At 44.2% G+C, this 19,662-nt stretch overlaps 1 protein-coding gene across 1 annotated transcript in view; it reads left to right on the top strand.

The window, feature by feature from the left end:
- The window catches only part of GAN (gigaxonin), a 55,779-nt gene that overhangs the window by 10,306 nt on the left and 25,811 nt on the right, over nt 1–19,662 (top strand). Inside the window, 7 exon segments of the mRNA XM_083164998.1 lie at nt 639–989; nt 9,016–9,233; nt 10,012–10,133; nt 14,751–14,863; nt 16,218–16,367; nt 17,829–17,965; nt 18,069–18,197. Coding sequence (XP_083021124.1) covers nt 639–989; nt 9,016–9,233; nt 10,012–10,133; nt 14,751–14,863; nt 16,218–16,367; nt 17,829–17,965; nt 18,069–18,197 — 1,220 coding nt within the window.

Genomic DNA, 19,662 nt, shown 5'->3' with positions numbered 1-19,662 from the left:
TGACCAGGCTATGTCTGGATCACATTATAGCGTCTTCCTGTTCTAATGGGAGCAGCTCGGCCTTTTGTCTGGTGCTGCTTTCTGCAGGGCATACTTTTGCCTTTGTGATTACAGACCAGGTTATAACAGATCACTTACCCCTAGGTATATCTCCTAAGTGGCACGTCTAGGCATCCAGCCACTATGTGACCAAGTACATGTTAACTCAGGCTCTAAACATGCAGGGAATGTGCCACCATCACCCTGTGCGAATTACATGACATTCATTCCCTTGTTAATGCCCACGCCTCTGCCTGTCGTATTCATGTGCTCAACTACCACCTGTCTGAATGGGATGCGGTCATAAGGTCGACAGTGTCTAGATCGATGGTCAAAAGTCAACATGCATTAGTCAACATGGTCAAAAGGTTGACATGAGTTCTTCATGGGTTATTTTGCCGATTTGTTCATACTAGTCTCAGGAGATACAGGTTAGAGCTCCACTGCGTTTGGTTTATAGACTGGACTGTACGTTCATAGAGAGAGGTCTTCATTTGCTTCGCCTGACTTTCTGTTCTCTAACACAGACTATTCAAATAATACTGATGGTGTTGTTATCAGGTAGCTGTAATGTGTGTTCGTTTTCTCCCTGTTGGTAGATCAGGCTGAGTGAAGAGACCATCCAGGATGTGGTGCAAGCAGCCGACCTCTTGCTCCTCACTGACCTTAAGACCTTGTGCTGCGAGTTTCTGGAGGGCTGCATCACGGCGGAGAACTGCATTGGCATCCGAGACTTTGCCCTGCATTACTGTCTAAACCACGTGTATTATCTAGCCACCGAATACCTGGAGACCCACTTCAGGGATGTCAGCGGTACCGAAGAGTTCTTAGAACTTGGACACATTAAGCTGAAGGAGGTCCTCTCCTTGGAGAAGCTAAACGTGGGCAATGAGAAGTATGTGTTTGAAGCCGTTCTTCGCTGGATTTCCCATGATTCCGAAGTGAGGAAGGTGTGTAACACTTATGTTTATTGGAACGACAATCATTTAGTTTGATGCCCCGGTGCTATTAATTTATTAGTAAATGGAGAAACCGGTGCTATTTAACGCTGGTTGTGTTTAGGATAATGGTCCGGTTAGTGCATAGCGTTAGCAGGGAAATGATAAATCGCTGTGGCCAGACCCTGGTTACACTCCTCCCATTACTACTGACCATATGCAATGTTTATAAGCCCTGATCAGCACTATATAAAGGTCTTTTTAATAGTACATCACTATATAATACTCCTATGTGTTCAGTCCTGTCTCCTACACAAGCTATGGGAGCCCCCTAACAGCTCCCCACAGGACAGAGGAGAAGGACCTGCCGGGGAGGGGGAGAAGGTGGGATGGAGTTTGCGGTGGGGGAATTAAATGGTTCGGTGTGTAGACATAACTGTTCTCTTTCTATATCAAGCTGAAGCTCTGAGTACTCTACTTGTCCTGTAGCCCAGATGAAGGGGTCTCCTAACACAGCTTGTTCACTAGACACAGGGATAATAGAAGCAGAACAGGGCTTTCACATCTGCTGGCTGCTTCAGTACGTTGTGAAAGAAATCACTTAAGTGGCTCCGTTGTGTACAGACTGCAAAAGCTGAAAGAAATTAGAGGTCTCCTGATATGAGCACAGGGTTGTGCGCCCAAGACTGAATCCCAAGAATAGCCTCACAGCTGTAATAAAATTGAGTTGGTGAAAGTTGTGTGAGTGCAAAGAGGAGTCACCTGAGACTTGGTTATCAGTAACCTGCTCTTGTTATTTGATCTCGCCCTGAATTTTAATGGAGTGACTTTGCAATGTTGGTATCATGGGTAAACCTGCAAGACATATGCAGCAATGTGAGAAGGACCAAAGTATGGGCATGAAGAGAAAGCAACTCCATCCGATGGAAGGAACCGGCAGCTCCCATAAACATCCCTGTTTGACACTGGCATTCCGCTCTTGGAGATGTTCTATTGTACACGTCTATGTAACAAATGCTGAAATACTCCTTTAGCGGAATCTGCGGGATGAAACAACGGAATAATAGTAAATAAGTGCAAATGTATTAATATACATAAACCCAAATAACTATTACAGTTGAACACATTATGCATATTACAAATGGAATATGGGGTATCCACTAAGCCTCTCACCCCCATTTTTTTTTTTTGTGGCTGTGGTGGGCTTTTGAAACCAGTACTAGGTGCTAGATGGCAGGGCAGTAGTGAGCCACACCAGGCTCCAGTGACATGGAGGCGTGGCCTAGAAAGGGGGCGTGTCCACTTACCACTTAAAAAAAAAACCTGTGCTGCCAATTCCGCGCTCCATAGAGGGCCACCATTCTTGATCTGCAGGTCATTCCTCCTCGGTCAGTGCCATCTTGTCAGTTGTTGCTTTCACTGTGTGGAGTCATCTTCCCCGTTGTAACTGGGAAGATGGAGCTGTGAAGGAGCGGAGACCTACTACCTGGATCAAGTCATTACCCCGACTTCGGAATCCCGACTGCTAAAAGCCCGACACATGGGCAGGGGGTATTCTCCCTCGTGGGGTTCCACGACCCCATAGAGGGAGAATAAAGTAGGTGGCAGGCCACTGTGCCCACAAGGGGCTTCATTGCGCTCCCCCTGCTGTCTGAGTCCGGGCAGTCGAGATTCCGCCGTCGGGCTAATGACGATATCGTTGAAGATGCTGGCACTGGAATATCACTTGCTGGCATCCCAAATGTAAGTATGTGGCTAGCAGAAGCATTATGCTGGGGGGGGGGGGGGGGAGTTAGGTTTTAGGCGCTTGGGTGAGTTTTGGGAAAGGGATTGGGGGTTAGGCTGGCTATGGAGCATGGGGTTAGGCACTAGTGGGAAGGTTTGGGGGAAGGGGGGTAATGGGAATGTAAGTATACTTCCCTGACCTCTGTTGGGATTCCCTCCTGTCGGAATTCTGACCATCGGCATTCCTAATGCCGATCATCTCTATGTATCCCAGTCATGCGTATAATACTTCCAATCCTTTTATTGTAATTGCTGAGAACACTGATTCATTGACTGCGTGTTAAATTTAAAGGGATGTTGTCTCTTGTAGTCTGATCCTAAGCTCGCCCCCTTTGTAGGACGGAATCTCTCCTCACCCAGCAAGCTGTAAGGATGGAAATCTATTGTGGTCTATGGGATCTCTTGTGCCTAGGAAAAAAATAAATTGGTTATTAAAACTTTATCTAAAAAAAAAATCAAAGTGAGAGATAGGGTTTTACATGGCAAAACCAACCTGCTTTTTCACTGTAAATGATTGCCGCTTTAAAAAAAAGGGGGAGGGGGAGTTGGGAACAACATTTCAATACAATTGACATGAAGAAATATGGCTTTTTGCATGCTTGGGTAGTGGGATAAATCTCAGGTTTTCTATGTACAGTAAATAGCATATATGTAATGCCAGGGAGATGTTAATGCACCTGTCAGACACAAATACTGGCTTTGGACTTAGTTTGGATTTGTGTTCCACTGGTCTGAGGACACCTCTGGCACAGATTCAGTGATTGGAGCAGAGAAAGTGCAGATGCCTGTGCAGGAGGGTGACGCGGCCTCAATGTGCTCATCAGAAGCAGACAACGGCCTATTTTTACTTTGCACATATTATCTGATGTACAAGGGAATAAGACTATGCATGAATAGACAAACCATGACAATGCATTCTATACAGTCTGACTTACATGGCAGGAGTAGATCGCTGTTTTCTCCTGACTTTACAGCATTTTTTAATTATTGAATTAATTTTTTTAAGTGTATAGTTACTGAATGGAGAGTGTGTAATATTGGCTATACCATCATTGCCTATCATTGGTTTTACAAAAAAGGGGAATTGTGTGCATGGGCGCTTAGGTGATACAAAAGAATAGAGGTAATATACATACAAATTAATGTAGGATCCGCCTGTTTGATTCAGGGTCTAATTAAAAAACCTTTCACCAGAGCAGACACCTGTCACCCCCAGAATCAGCAGGACAAGGGGGGACATCCTCCTGTGGGTGATATGTTGGGGGGACACCCTCCTGTGGGTGATATGTTGGGGGGACCTGGTTCAGTATTAGACCCTGAATCAAACAGGCGGATCCTACATTAATTTGTATGTATATTACCTCTATTCTTTTGTATCACCTAAGCGCTCATGCACACAATTCCCCTTTTTTGTAAACCAATTGATTATAGGCCTGTGGTGAAGGCCTTGAGTGTGAGGTGGGCTGCACTGGTGTAGTATCAGCGCCATCTTTGAACGAAATCTTTTGAACTTCTGTATTATCATTGGTTTTAACCTTTTTCAGTGGTCCTTTTTTTCTATTTTTCTTTTCTATGTAATAGGGGTGGATTTATTCATAGTGCCAAGCATCTCCTGGACCTATTCAGTTCCACAACATATTGATTTCTAGGGGTCTGCAATGCTGTTTTGTGCCCTAGCACTACGCATATAGCATCACAGCAGAGCATTTAAGTCGGAGAATGCCGTTTCTCCTGACTTAATACCCTGTTTAAGTATTGTGTACCGGCATTCTCAGCCATAGCGGCGTGCTGAATAGAATAGGACCCAGGAGCTGCTACCCCGCGCAATTCAACTCGCATTGCGTTAGAATCGACGCCTTATGCTGGGTACACACTAGGTGATTTCCAAGTCCGCCGAAATATTTGTGCTGCGGGAGAAAGATATTGAGTGTACACACTGGCTTATATCGTCTTGAGTTACAAACGACAGGTGGGGTGTGGGGGTGATAACGATCGAGCGCATCGTTAACGATATTGACTGTACACACTGGACGATATATACACAATATAGTCAGTGGTATCAATGTCGATATATTGCCCAATGTGTACCCAGATTTGTTTGTTGTTTTAGAGGTACCCTGGAAAAAGTGCAGCTCCTCATGATAACTCTTATTTTATGATTGGAAAAGCTTATACAAGTGTGGCCTTTGGTAATTGGAGGGGGGTGGGGGGGGGGGGTTATTAGGGTATAGGTGGGAGAAGGTAGGCGTCAGAGTATATTAGTTTGAGTATTATAATTGGCAGTTTGGCAGGGAAGAGGATACAAAAAGATTTAAAGAGCGCTTGGTGCAAAAAAGGGAAGTTATTGTGCAAGTGATTAAAAAGGGGATAGGGAGTGGTATTGATACTGAGTGGTACCTGTGAAAAAAAGGGTTAATATACAATGTTTACACCCTTTTGGGGAATGTTTAGTGGTTTGATAAAAAGAGTGTGTCCAGCTTACTTTCCCTATGTAACCCTACCTCTACTCCAGATCGGTGTATCTCCTGCTGTTGTTATGGTGGAGATATCATCCAGTTCTGGGGCAGCCGCTAGTTGGTGTTGCTCGAGGCTGGGGTGCCGGGCTGCCAATGCTGAGACAGCCGCTTGTTGTTATGTTGAGGGAAGAGGATACATTACAGTGAGTATTATAGGTGGGAGTCGTGTGGTATTAGTGAGGGTTATATGGTGGTTTGTATATATATATATATATATGGGGGTAGTATTTTTGGGAGTAGGGTAGGTCTGGGTATATATATGTATGGGTAGAACTAGGGTAGCATGGAGGCATATAAGTATAGGGTGGCATTGGGGCTATATTAGTGTGGTTTGTATGGGAGTGTAGTGTGGGTATATTAGTGTAGTTAGTATGGATGGGAGTAGAATGGGTACAGTAGTGTAGTTGCTATGGGTGGGAATATAGTATAGTGTGGGTATATTAGTGTAGTTAGTATGGATTTGAGTAGAATGGGTATATCAGTGTAGTTAGTATGGATGGGAGTAAAGTGGTTATATTTGTGTAGTCAATATGGATGGAAGTAGAGTGGGTATATTAGTGTAGTTACTGTGGATGGGAGTATAGTGGGTATATCAGTTTAGTTAGTATGGATGGGAGTAGCGTGTAGTGAGCATATTAATGTAGTTAGTATGAATGGGAGTAGATGGTATATTAGTGTAGTTAGTCTGGGTGGGAGTAGTGGGAATATTAGTATAGTTAGTATGGATGGGAGTAGAGTTGTAGTGTGGGTATATTAGTGTAGTTAGTATGGATGGAAGTAGAGAGGGTATGTTAGTATGGATGGGAGTAGAGTGTAGTGTGGGTATATAGTGTAGTTAGTATGGATGGGATTAGAGAGGGTATGTTAGTATGGATGGGAGTAGAGTGGGAATATTAGTGTAGATTGTATGGATGGAAGTAGAGTGTAGTGTGGGTGGGAATAGGGTGATGTGTTGGTAGAATGGTTTTAGTATGTCTAAAGAATGATTGCGTGGGAGAGTCTTATGGGGGATGTTGTAGAGAATTCAATAGGAGGGTATGAGATGAGCTGTGAAATTGCCATGTAACACCACCATTCAGATGCCTAAATAAAAATTCAGTGTTTAGTATAGTTATGGTGGATTTGGTTTTAGGTTTTTGTACCTTGCAGAACAAGCGATTGTCATGTTTAAAGTGGGTTTTGTGATCTGCCTCCACATTCAGCTTGGAACAAAGTCATGTAAATAGATGAGCTCTGTCCTCATGGGTAATCAGTGCAGGGCCAAATATAAATACTCTAGTAATACTCTCCATGCACAAATAAAAGGGCTATATTTAAGTATGTAATGGATTTAAAGCTCTAAATTTCTGCTTGGTTGTATATATCTGAATGAACTTGGGGGGGGGGGGGGGGGGGGGATGTACATTGTTCTCCATATATCTGTTTTGGCTTTTTTGTTTTTTTGTTTAACTGTTCAAATTAATTTGGTCTTCTGTTATACACTGGCTGTTTTTTTTTCTTTTTGGTTTTGTTTTTTTGTAATTTTTTTTTTTTTCATTTAATACTCGCCTAACTGATAATGTGCAACTGGTTCGGCTACTGTGCTGCACCCCAGCAGTATAATTATCTGTATTTTTATAGACGTTTTCATTGTGTTCTTGCTGCCCGTCTTTGTAGCATTTGAATCTCCTCTGAAGACCATTTATACTACAGTTTGGCTTGTTTTTTTTTTTTTTTTTTATATCACCTGTGATAATCAGGGAGGTTTGTCCAAGTGTCTTATGAAAGAGAAGAATTATTTCTCTGGGAGACTGCAGACTCATGGTAAAGACGGGGTTAATTCCCCACATATCCATACACAGAGGGCAATGCACAGATGCATCACATGGGTGAGAGTGGTATTAAGAAACTGTGAATATACTCTATGGATGTGATTGCTGGAACGACACCTATTGCAGGGTTGCCTACCTGACCCTCTCCTTCATGGAGAAAATGCTCTGCTCCTGGACTTCCTGGTAATGTCTGATTGCCATCACCTGGGGTGACGCATCTTTCTTATCCCTTACCTAGCTCCCCACAGGTGATGGCAATTCTACATTACCAGGCGCAGAGCATTTTCTCCCTGAATGAGATGGTCAGGTAGGCGACCCTGACCTATTGCTGTATGTGCCGTCCTGGTGTTTTCTTGAATAAACAGCAGTGTTTAGACTTTGAATTATTACTGTGCTTGTCAGAAAGGACCTTTATTCTGGTTGAATTCCATTGAATTGCAAAGCTGCTTTGCGAGTTGACCAAACTCCACCCGTCGTCCGTATGTCCGCCCCCCCCCCCCCCCCTCCCCTTGCATGCCGAGTTTCCCCGCACGCATGCAAATGGATGTTTTGCATAAACATCCATTCGCAGCTTGAGCGCAAGGAGGAAACCATTCGATGGTCACCGACTGTGCAGGAAGCGGACAGGCAGCTGACATCCCCTGGCTCAGCCGCCCGCTTGCATGATGCCTTTACAGTGTCTGAGTGGTTCATAGCGCCGCCACACACAACTAGCTGCGAACAAGCAGTTAGCTGTATACATGCGCCTGACTAAAATAAATGCGCATGCTCAGTCGCTCAACTCGTCCCCTGTGCGAACACGCATGGGAGCGAATCAACCAGAATCCACAAGGTCCAAAGGAGGTTATTCTGGTTGATTCGGTCCTCCGCAGGTGCGGTGGATCGCTGTTTTGGTTATGCGTATGTGCCAGGGCGCACGCACCCAAAGCATGGGGCGACAGGAACTTGGCGGGCAGCTGGAAGGCATATAAAACGCTGGCCATTCCAGCTGCCAAGCCAAGTTCCTGTCGAGTGTGCACACATATCATATTTAAGTTCTACACACATAACCCTCTGAGGCACTTATGTATTATGTAGCTTCCCTTCTGGACCTACAAGCTATGCTATTACTGGTTGCCTGTCCTTGTGTTTCCCTCTTATGTCCCTATAGATTGTAAGCTTGCAGCAGGGCCCTCTTACTTGTCTGAAGGGCAAGTCGGACACGATTTCCCTTGAACTCCCCCGGCAGCTCCCTGGGAGGGCTTCCATACGATTTGGCACTTGATGTGCCACTCTTTATATGCAATAAATCATATGCGATTTATCGCATGTAAAAAGGACTACCGGGGGGCCGTCGGGGGGGGGGGGGGTTGTTTAAGGGTTGCACATGCGATTTATCGTATGTATAGCTCGTCCGACCCGATGCGCACAGAGCTTTGCATCGGGTCTATTCATATGTCAAACACATGCGATTGACCCGATTTTACCTGATTTCTTGGCCTGATCGTCAGAATAGGGTGCGAACAGGCCAAATCGCACTAGTATATGGGGCCTATAGACAGCTCAGGGGTGCAGATTTGCTCTTGGACAAACCATGCTGCGATGTGCAAATTCTCTTTTGCCTTTGTGTGCTGTGAATTAGTGCGCACACATTCTTGGTATCTTTCTGTTTATACTCAGATGAGTCTGAGTTCTATGAGCACTATGCTGCCGGCTAACCAGCTTTATGTAATCACTTACGCAGGAGCCATGCCAAGGGCTAAACCAATGTCTGAGATTACACCAAGTTCACTATAAAGCAGAGACTTTCTGGAGGCACTTTATGTACTGAAGTCCTAGGGACTGATTAGGACTCAGGAGACAAGGGCATTAATGGGCTTTATAATCTGCATGGACTACAGTGCATTACGGCTACAATTGTTTAATAGTACACGGTTGTTCCTCTAGGTTCACATGAAGGAAGTGACCTCAGCCTTGTGGGTGACTGGCCTGGATCCTGGCTACCTGCGAGAACAAATGCTGAATGAGCCATTGGTGCGGGAAATGGTCAGGGAGTGCAACAACATCCCCCTGAGCCAGCCCCAACAAGGGGAAGCCGTCCTGGCCTCCTTCAAACCCAGGGGTTACTCAGAATGCATTGTGACAGCCGGCGGCGAGGAACGAGCGTAAGTATCAGATGTTCAGCAAGTCGGTAATTTGAGCTTTTACCATCTACTTTTCCTGGAGACTTCATACCCAAATATACCTTAATTAGTAGTACGTTTATTTATAAGGTGCCACAAAGTGTCCGCAGCGCCGTACATAGCAAACAAAAAACAAATTACAAGGTAACGTACAGGTTGTGTTGAAAAATACAGTATAAATAGGGGTATAGCTGGTAGAACTAAAATCAGCATCAGTTCAGAAGTAGGTGTCAAAATTGTCGAGGAGACTGAGGATGAAGTAGAGGAAGGGAAGAATAGGACAGGAGCACAGTTGAGGTAAAGAGGTAGGGTGAGTACCTGAGGTAGGGTTGGAGGGGGGCAGGTGTATTAAGCCTTAAAAAGAAATAAATGCGATTGAGGTGCGGTAGGGTTAGAGGGGGGCAGGTGTATTAAGCCTTAAAAAGAAATAAATGCGATGTTGATAAAGAGTGATAAGCTTCCAGCCAATCAGCTTTTAACTGAAAAACACAGCCTATAACATGACTGTTTGGAGCTGATTGGCTGGACGTTTAGTTATTTTTAAGGCTTAATACAGCCACTGAGCTACATAACCGCACAGAGAAAAATGTATAAGCAAAGGGTGGTTTAACCTATTAGAAGTATGAGCAAGCAAACAAACAGAAGCATATACTTATTACCTCCTCTGTAGTAAAATAAGCCGGATTGTGTAATATGTGACCGTCACATATATAACCTTGTTAGTGACAGTGATCAGAAAGATAAAGTTCTATTCTTCCAGGTCTCGGAAGCCACTGCCCAATGTGCGCTGCATGTGTCCGCTTTATGATCGAAACAGGCAGTTATGGATTGAACTGGCGCCACTCAGCACTCCGCGAATCAACCACGGGGTTTTGTCCGCAGGTAGGTTATCCACATGGATCAGAAATTCCCGCTAAATCTGTGTGTGTGTGTGTGTGTGTATCTTATGCATCAAATGCACAATGCACCCCTGGGACCGGAGATGCCGCGGAAGAGGATCCCGGAGGCCGCCGTGGACATTGGGAAACGAGGCAAGTATGAATAAAAGCCACGGTTTTCTGAATATTTTGGTTTTTGGAATACACTGATTAGGGGGACGCAACCTGTACTGTGCCTGAGCTGCGTGAGCAGAAAAAAGAAAGTCACCTTCGCAAAACCATGTTGCACTGCAGGGGGGCAGAGTTATATTGTGCTGAGAGATCTAAAATTGTAAAAAAAAAAAAATCCCTACTTAATTCTGAATGGCAGTGTGAAAATAAAGCATAAAGTATGTGTTTATTACATGCAAAAGCAACCATATTTACCCTGCATGCGAACAAATAAGTACAATAGCTAAATGCATTTTTTTTTTTATTCAGTATTTTTTATTGAGTTTTTAGTTTTTATGGAAAGTTACACATGTACAACATAACATAACAGTGCTGTATCCATACAAAGTATTACATCAGGTGTCCTTGCATTCGTTAATGAAAATATCATACCGTAGTTGGCCATACGCCGTACCCACATAATACTAAACACCCCATACCCACATAATACTAAACCATATTAAAATAATACAGTACATATGAAAATACACTTTTATTGCAGAGTTCACTATTCGTAAAGGTATTATTATATTGCACATCACCAAACAAACAATATCTCTCCTGGTGTCCTATACGGTGTAGATGTCTATGGTGTGGAACACTTCACATTGGTATCTAGATACATTTACCAGCATTACAGCATTGTCCAGGTTACAATTGCTGTGTATGTTTTTGCCCCTTTTGATTTGTTTCTAACTCTGAGGGCAGTATTCAATGAGCAAAATCGCGCTGTGCAGCGAATCACGTTTAGGATTCGCTGCACTGTCGCTGTGTTCCTGAGGGCTGGAGCCTTCGCTGCCAGCCCTTCCTGTCCCCGTATTCAATGCCGCAGGGGCTCCCTGCCCCTGATGGCGAATCTTCCGCCGCAGGGATCCAGGGAACGGTGGAAGGCAGGGAGATGGAAATCTCCCTGCCTGCTCCACAATATATGTGGGGGTGATGTGGGCTCCCTGCCCCCTGGGAGAGCTAGCAGGCGACCGGGTAGGGCTCCCGAATGTGCATATGTAATGATCGGGAGCAGTGAATATATGAATATGTAATGAGCAGCTCTCGTTTCGTCACCAGGACTTCGTCAGAGGGCTCTCTGACGAAGTCGTGGTGACGAAACGCGTAGGGGCGTGGCCTGGCGTTGATCGTGTGCAGTGAGTGTAACCGCTCTGGCAAGTACTGTGTGATACAGTTTAAACATCCATGCTGTTAACATCTGCGGTTGTGTGAACCGCTATTTGGGGTACGTTCTACCCATTCACCTTTTTATCCAGTGTGGATACAATAAAAAAGTTTTTATCAAGTCTATATAAATATATAGATATAGATAGATAGATAGATAGATAGATATATATATATATATATATATATATATATATATATATATATATATATATATATATATATATATATATATATATATATATATATATATATCTATCAGAGAAAAAAAAGGAGGCACTCAGAGGACTTATCTTTGTAGGAAAAACGTGTATTAAACACAGCACATAAAATAGGCCAACATTTCGGGCTAACAACCGGCCCTTTGTTGTTATGTTGGCCTATTTTATGTGCTGTGTTTAAAACACGTTTTTCCTACAAAGATAAGTCCTCTGAGTGCCTCCTTTTTTTTCTCTGCTATTCACCTCGCTGGAAAGGCACTGGGGCAACTGCACCAGAGGGGAGAGTGCCGGTGCGTCTTCTACTATATATATATATATATATATATATATATATATATATAGCGATAGTGGCACCGCTATATATATTCATTTATTTGAGTGCAGCACCCGGGCAGTTGAGAACTGGAAACACGGAGTGCCGGTATCCCGCCATATATATATATATTAGAGATGTGCACCGGCCACTTTTTGGGTTTTGGGTTCTAATGGGTTTTGGCAAAACACCTCCTAAGTGTTTTGTGTTTGGATTTTTTGGGTTCTGATTTTTTTGTTAAAAAGCATAAAAACTGCTAAAATCGCAGAATTTGGGTGTTTTTTTTGCTCCTACGCTATATTAACCTCAATAACATTCATTTCCACTCATTTACAGTCTATTCTGAACAGCTCACACCTTACAATATTGTTTTTAGGACAAAAGGTTGCACCGAGGTAGCTGGATAACTATGCTAAGCCACACAAGTGTGCGGCCCAAACACGTGGCTCATGTAAGAGTGGCACTGCAGCGGAGTTATGTCACAGAACAGCGCCACTGGAGTGCAATTAATATATGTCAGTGGGTATGCACCAGCAGGCAGTTATACAGATACATCAGTATTAGGCAGTGAGCCCCAGACCACAAAGGTAGAGATATACGGCAGTATTTAATTATTTATTAGGCAGTGAGCCCCAGACCAGACGGTACATACGGCAGTATAGCCAGTGAGCCCCAGATCACAAAGGTAGAGATATACGGCAGTATTTAATTATTTATTAGGCAGGCAGTATTTAATTATTTATTAGCCAGTGAGCCCCAGACCAGACGGTACATACGGCAGTATAGCCAGTGAGCCCCAGACCACAAAGGTAGAGATATACAGCAGTATTTAATTATTTATTAGCCAGTGAGCCCCAGACCAGACGGTACATACGGCAGTATAGGCAGTGAGCCCCAGACCACAAAGGTAGAGATATACGGCAGTATTTAATTATTTATTAGGCAGGCAGTATTTAATTATTTATTAGCCAGTGAGCCCCAGACCACAGACCGCCAGACTGGCAGATTCAGTGCAGGCAGCAGTGCAGCACCAGTGGACTATATATATATTTATATTTAATATAATTAATTAATAATTATATATATAATAAATGGCACAGCACAGCACCAGAGGTATGCCCCAGCACAGAGGAGACAGTACTACAGGCAGGTACACAGTTAGACTGTTCTCCTAAGCAGAGGAGAACATAGTACACAGCAGCACTGAGGGAGACAGCCCTAGCAAATAAAATAATTAATTACAGCACAGTTCACCAGAGGTAGACCGCACAGAGGAGACAGTAGTACTACAAGTACACAGTTAGACTGTTGTCCTAAGCTGAGAACAGAGTACACAGCAGCACTGAGGGAGACAGCCCCAGCAAATAAAATAATCAATTACAGGCAGCACAGCACACCAGAGGTAGACCGCACAGAGGAGACAGTAGTACTACAAGTACACAGTTAGACTACTACACAGCAGCACTGAGAGACAGCACCAGCGATTGCAAAAGCTCAAGGACAAGCTCAAGTTTAAGCCCCAGCAGCAGCACCAACACACCCTCTCCCAACCCACTACTTAACTGGAGTGAAGATGGCGGGGGCGCGGCAGCTGCTTATAAAGCCTCGCGAAATCCGACGCCGGGAGATGACGTTCTAATCACGCGGACGGACCGAGTCAGGCGGGAATCTCCGAGCGCTGCTCGGAATCGGGCTCGGAATGATGACGTCCGTGGGGGCTCGGATCTCTGATATCCGAGCCCGCACATCTCTAATATATATATATATATATATATATATATATATATATAGATAGATATTCATGTGTTAAGCACAGGAATAAAAATAGCATGCCCCTTCAGTTAATAAAATTCCTGATTTTTATTTTACACCAAATAAAAAAAAAAAAAAAAAAAACTTTATTGTAAAAGTTCACATTCCACTTCACCACTTCGGCATCTTCTCTCTTAGGGCTATTCAATGCTGTGGGCGAGTGGTGACAGCGAGCAGAGCTTCCTGCTCGCTGTCACCACTCACCCTGACAGTATTCAACGCAGCCCCCTCATACGCCAATTTCCCCTTGCTCCATTTTTTGAGCGAGGGGGAATTGGCGTATGCGGCTCCAGAACCAGAGAGACTCGCGGCTAAATACAGCGAGTTTCCCGCATTAGCCGCGGGTCTCGCTGTTTTGTGAAATTCTCGCCGTCACACTGTGACGGCGAGGATTTCTCCGGAACGTTGAATAGAGCGAGCGTCCGGCGCGGGGGTTAAACAGCGAGGATCGCTGGTTTTCTGCAATCCTCGCTGTTTAACCCCCTCGCTGGCCGCGGCATTGAATACACCTTATTGAATACACTCACAACGAATCACATTAAAAAACCCATTGAAAAACCACAGCGAATTGTGCAGACTATCAGACGGCGAATTGTCCCTCATTTACTGTTCACCGTCGACGAAAAGTGCACGTTGAAAAGGGTGATTCACTTTCTGACACAAAAAATCACCTTCCAAAGTGAAAATAGCACAAATTCGCCATGAAACATGCCGAATTGGCCTCACTGAATACTGCCCAGAATCGGGCCACGTAATAAAAACGAACTGCATCCTTGCTAGTATTATGCAAAGAACTCATGGAGCCGGAATTTCTCCTGTGCATCTGTTTTCTGTAAATGTCTAATCACCATGTCTGGTAATGATAGAGTCTCTCGCTCTCTCTCCCTGTCCACAGAGGGCTTCCTGTTCGTGTTCGGGGGTCAGAATGAAACTAGTGAGACGCTGAGCTCTGGTGAGCAGTATGATCCTGATGCCAACGCGTGGAGCCCTCTACCACCTATGCTGGAGGTAAAATGTACCAGTCATTTTAGTATTCATAAGGTTGTCCAAAATAGCTGGTATATCGTGTTATCATTTCCCTCATTCCTCTGTTTGCCGGCAGACCCTTTGTCTCACTCACTAAAACTCAGTCACGCATACTAATCTATAGAGCAAGTATGGGGGTGATTCAGGTTGGCTTGTGAAGAGCCGAATTCGATCAGGGGACCGATGTTGCGAGTCTGCGCATGCGTATCAGTGAAAATACACATGTGCAGACCCGCAGCGCATCCGCCTTTGGTGAGTATTACACTCACCGCGGGGGAAGGGCAGGAGGCTGGCTCATGGGGACGGCCAACAATTCATGGGAGTTTCCACAAAAACTGTGGGTGCGCCCAGAAAAATACTGGTGTCCCCATATGAACAGCCACCCGCACCGTCTTCGTCCAGGTGCTCGTAAATAAAAGTCGGCCTAGACTGACTTTTATTTGTGAATGGGTTGAACAATTATTTGATGGTCACTGACCATCGAATGGTTTTTCCGGCACACCTGTACGCATCCATTTGCATGCATATGCGGCCGATCGTACAAGGGAGTGCATTTGCACGCCCGGCAGGCAGCGTCTAACCATTCAGTAAGCAGCGGATGTATGCTGCTTACCGAAGCCAACGTGAATCACCCCCCATGTTTCTATAAGGCTTTGAAGTGGTTACAAGAAAGCATCTTATGCACAAAAGTGTCAACGTTTTGAAGTAGTTCCGTGGAATTCTGAAAGGAATCCTATTCAATCCTATTCCAAAGGGCACCAGCAGTTGTCAGCGGATCACCAACTGTAGTTTATTGTTCTCATTAAAAGTAGTGGTTTTTTATTTTTTTATTCTTTGTTTAAAACTGTTTAAATACTGTTGCCTTTAGGGTTGGCATGTGGCGGAGAGTAGTGAGGAGGAATCACATGCCATTCCCTATGGCAGTGACTCTGCGTCTTGCTTCTAAGACATATGACAGAACTTAGTTATCTGTTTGCTGGTGCCTGAGTAGTTCCGTGTGAGGCTGGTAGAGATTGCTGCCCAGCTACGTTGATTGTGAATTACACAAAATAAGAGCTGCTGGGAAACATTCCCTGCAGGCAGTTACTGGCTGTGAGCAGGGGTCCCAGTGCATTGTGAGCCCTAGAGAAAGCTATGCACTGGGGCCCCCTACTTAAGTATAGAAAAGACGGCCCTGATCATCTGTGCTTGTCAGAGTAGCAGATCACCTACAGTGAAATGTAGTAGTAAATGGCTTCCCTACCCGATGTCCCTCCAAAGTTTTGAAACCATTCATTTGATGTCCGTGTAACGTCCTGGAAAGACAGCAATATTGACCTATATGTATCCGCAATAGGCAAGACACAGCTTCGGTGTAGTGGAAATCGATGGTGTTATCTATATACTGGGTGGAGAGGATGGAGATAGTGAGTTGATGTCCATGGAATCCTATGACACTTGTACCAAAACCTGGAGCAAGCAGCAGGACATGACCATGGTTCGAAAGGTGAGTGTCAATAGTTCTGTATGTGTATGTATGAAATGATGTGTATGTATATATATGCGGGTTCCTGCACAACACAAAAGTGCATGTAGAAAGGAAGTATGCAGCACTCCAGCGTAAAGTATGCTGGAGTGCTGCATCATTCCTTTCTATATGTGTGTGTGTGTGTGTGTGTGAGAATTTCCCACTGCGTTCCCCTCCTTAGCTAGAATGCAGGCATTATGTACACACATAGAGTAAATTTACGAAGATGGGAGTTCTGTTGAAGATGGGATGTTGCCCATAGCAACAAATCAGAATCTACTTCTAGAAGGTGCTACATAAATAAGAAAATAATAGAGGCGGGTAATCAATCATGGCTGATCTTTCTGAAGATGGGAAATATCGACAGTTTTTGGGCAAAATAGATCGCATTGGTTTACTATCTATTCAATCTTCTTTCATTTCAATCTTTGGAAACAATCTGAAGTCTGAAAACCCCTGGATCCACAAATTCACGTCTCTTTTCGTGGAAACAGACGCTAATCCGTTTTCAAAGAACCGAATCTGCAGCAGCGAATCCCGAACGAAAACATCTGGGATTGAATAGTATTGGAAATATCAAGCCACAATTAATTAGGGATGGCCATCGACCATCGATGATCCCTAATTATTGATGGTTTATGGCTGATGTAGAATAGTTTTGCCATCGATGGGGAAGAACCAGATGGTTTCCCTCCATCGATGACCAGCGTAACCAAATCGTTTTTTGTTGTTTTTTTTTTCTCCCCAAAGGGCCAGGACACTGAGTATAGCTCTGTCCCAGACACTCGTGAAGTCCAGCCCCCAGGTTTTGATTGACCCACAGTCCAATCCGTTAATGAAAATAGATGTAAACCCATCGATGGTCATCCATTGCATAATATTCCACCATCGATGGCCTACTGTGCTATTGCCATCGATGGCCATCCCTACATTGAATACCCCCTAGAATCTGATTTTCAATAGAACCCCCATCTTAGTCAATTTACCCCATGGAATGGGTATCGCACACTGCACAAATGAAGGCAAGGAGATTTTCATAATCCTACGGTCCATACCGTTTTTTAGGCTGTAAGTAATTATCATTTAGCGCAGTGGTTGTCAATCTCGGTCCTCAGGACCCACACAGTTTACATTTTCCAGGTTTCCACACAGAATCACAAGTAAAGTAATTAGCCACACCTGTGGATCTTTTAAAATGTGTCAGTGAATAATGAGAGCACCTGACAGGTGACCTGGAAAACGTGATCTGTTTGGGGGTCCCGAGGACCAAGGTTGAGAACCACTGATTTAGCACATGACCAACTTGAAGCTGTTCTAAAATACATTGAAATTGTTGAAACCTTGTGTCTGCACTTCTCACCACAGCTTAAATAAACGTATATTTTGTTTGTAGCCGGCACACTCTTGTTGACTTTCCTGGGCTTTGTGGATTACTTACAGATCGGCTGCTATGCAGCAATGAAAAAGAAAATCTATGCAATGGGAGGAGGCTCGTACGGAAAGCTCTTTGAGTCTGTTGAGTCGTACGACCCCAAAACTCAGCAGTGGACAGCAATCTGCCCCTTGAAGGAGAGGAGGTGAGGTTGTCACCAAATGGCTTTTTGCCAAACCAAGCCCCTTATCTAGGGAAGGCCTCGCCGCTCTCTATTTGGCTCTCCCTTACCTGCCTCTGCTCCGCAGGTTTGGCGCCGTCGCATGCGGTGTCGGGATGGAGCTGTATGTCTTTGGTGGAGTAAGAAGTCGGGAAAACGAACAGAACAGCGAAATGGTAGCCTGTAAATCGGAGTTCTACCATGACGACTTTAAAAGGTACGTCCTCAATTACATTTGTGTGTCTGTGAAGCTTTAAGTATTATATATTTTATTAAATTTTATTTTAAACATGGTGGATTCCAAGCCGGAAAACGACATTGAAAGTATCTTCAATGGGAAGATCTATGATAGCGCATTTTATTTTATGTTAATGATGTATAACCGCTCCACAGGCCTCAACCCTTTGAGCGCCAACATTCGCTATTTTATTTTGACAAAATCACTTATAGGGGTTATTCTGGTTCACTCGCAAAAGGCAAATTCCTTCTAAAATGTTCAAAACCATGTGCACTGCAGGTGGGGCAGATGTAACATGTGCAGAGAGAAATAGATATGGGTGAGTTATTTTGTTTGTTTCTGTGCAGGGAAAACACTGACTGCTTTATTTTTAGACTGCAATATAGATCTCGCTTTGAAGTAAAAAAAAAACAAGTAATTCTCTGCACAAGTTACATCCCCCCCCCCCCCCGCCCGGTTGTGTACATGGTTTTGTCCATTTGAGTGAGAAGGCATTTGCATTTGCGAGTGAACCAGAATAAGGGCCATAGAGTGTAAGCTTGCAAGAGGTAAGGTTGTTGAGAAATAACACGCCTCAGTCATAGAAAAGCAGTGAAAGTGCTCATCACAGAAAAGGTGGAACCTAATTAAGTTATGGGAAGTATTTCATGTTCACCAAGAGGATACGGTCATTTGATCTACAGTATGTTGGCCGACATGGGTCTAGGCCGACATTCGTGCTATTTTCCCGTTTCGGTTGTAAATTGCAGCGCAGCCTTTTGCCAATTGGTTTTTCGGCCCTCAATTCAGTTGATCTAATTTCTAAAAACATTTCTTCTTCAGGGTTCCTGGTACCACAGGGAAGACATTTTTGTTGATGCCTGCAGGAAGCAGGTGCACTTGTTTTTTTTCCTCCTTGGATTGCATCAGTCAATCCCAACCTTTTTCAGCTTTTTAATTTTTGACTAATTTTTACACTGATCACACAGCGCCAGTAGCCATAGGGACTGCTGCTCCGACCCCCCCGCCGGTATCCTTACCTCCTGCAAACTATGTTGAATCAGGCAGAGTGGACAGAGGCATACTTGTTTGGTTGTGCTTTGGCGCTGCCTATTTGTGTTTGGTTTGTGGTGTGAAATTAGGTAGAAATGAGGAGATGGAAGAAATAAGGTTTGTGTAAATAGATTTATTTATTTCTTATTATGCAATATGCTGTGTGGTGAGGGTAAAATTGTTAAATTGCTTGGGGGGTAAGTTTACTTGGTGTTTCTGATACACCTAGATGGGGTCCCCTGTGGTGGGAATTTTTCTCAGCTGTGTCACCCTAGGAAAATCCCCGACAGGGGTTCAGGTGTCCCTTTGTGGGTACCTTTAAACTCCGTCGGTCCCTCTTGTTCGGGATCTACGGTCCTCCTGGGTGATGTGCAGAGAAAAATGGTAGGTAAGGTTTCTGTGGGGTAGATCT

This window comes from Crinia signifera, chromosome 11 (assembly GCF_055691185.1).
Source record: "Crinia signifera chromosome 11, ASM5569118v1, whole genome shotgun sequence".
Classification (NCBI taxonomy): domain Eukaryota; kingdom Metazoa; phylum Chordata; class Amphibia; order Anura; family Myobatrachidae; genus Crinia; species Crinia signifera.
This window is presented reverse-complemented; position numbering and strand designations above follow the sequence as displayed.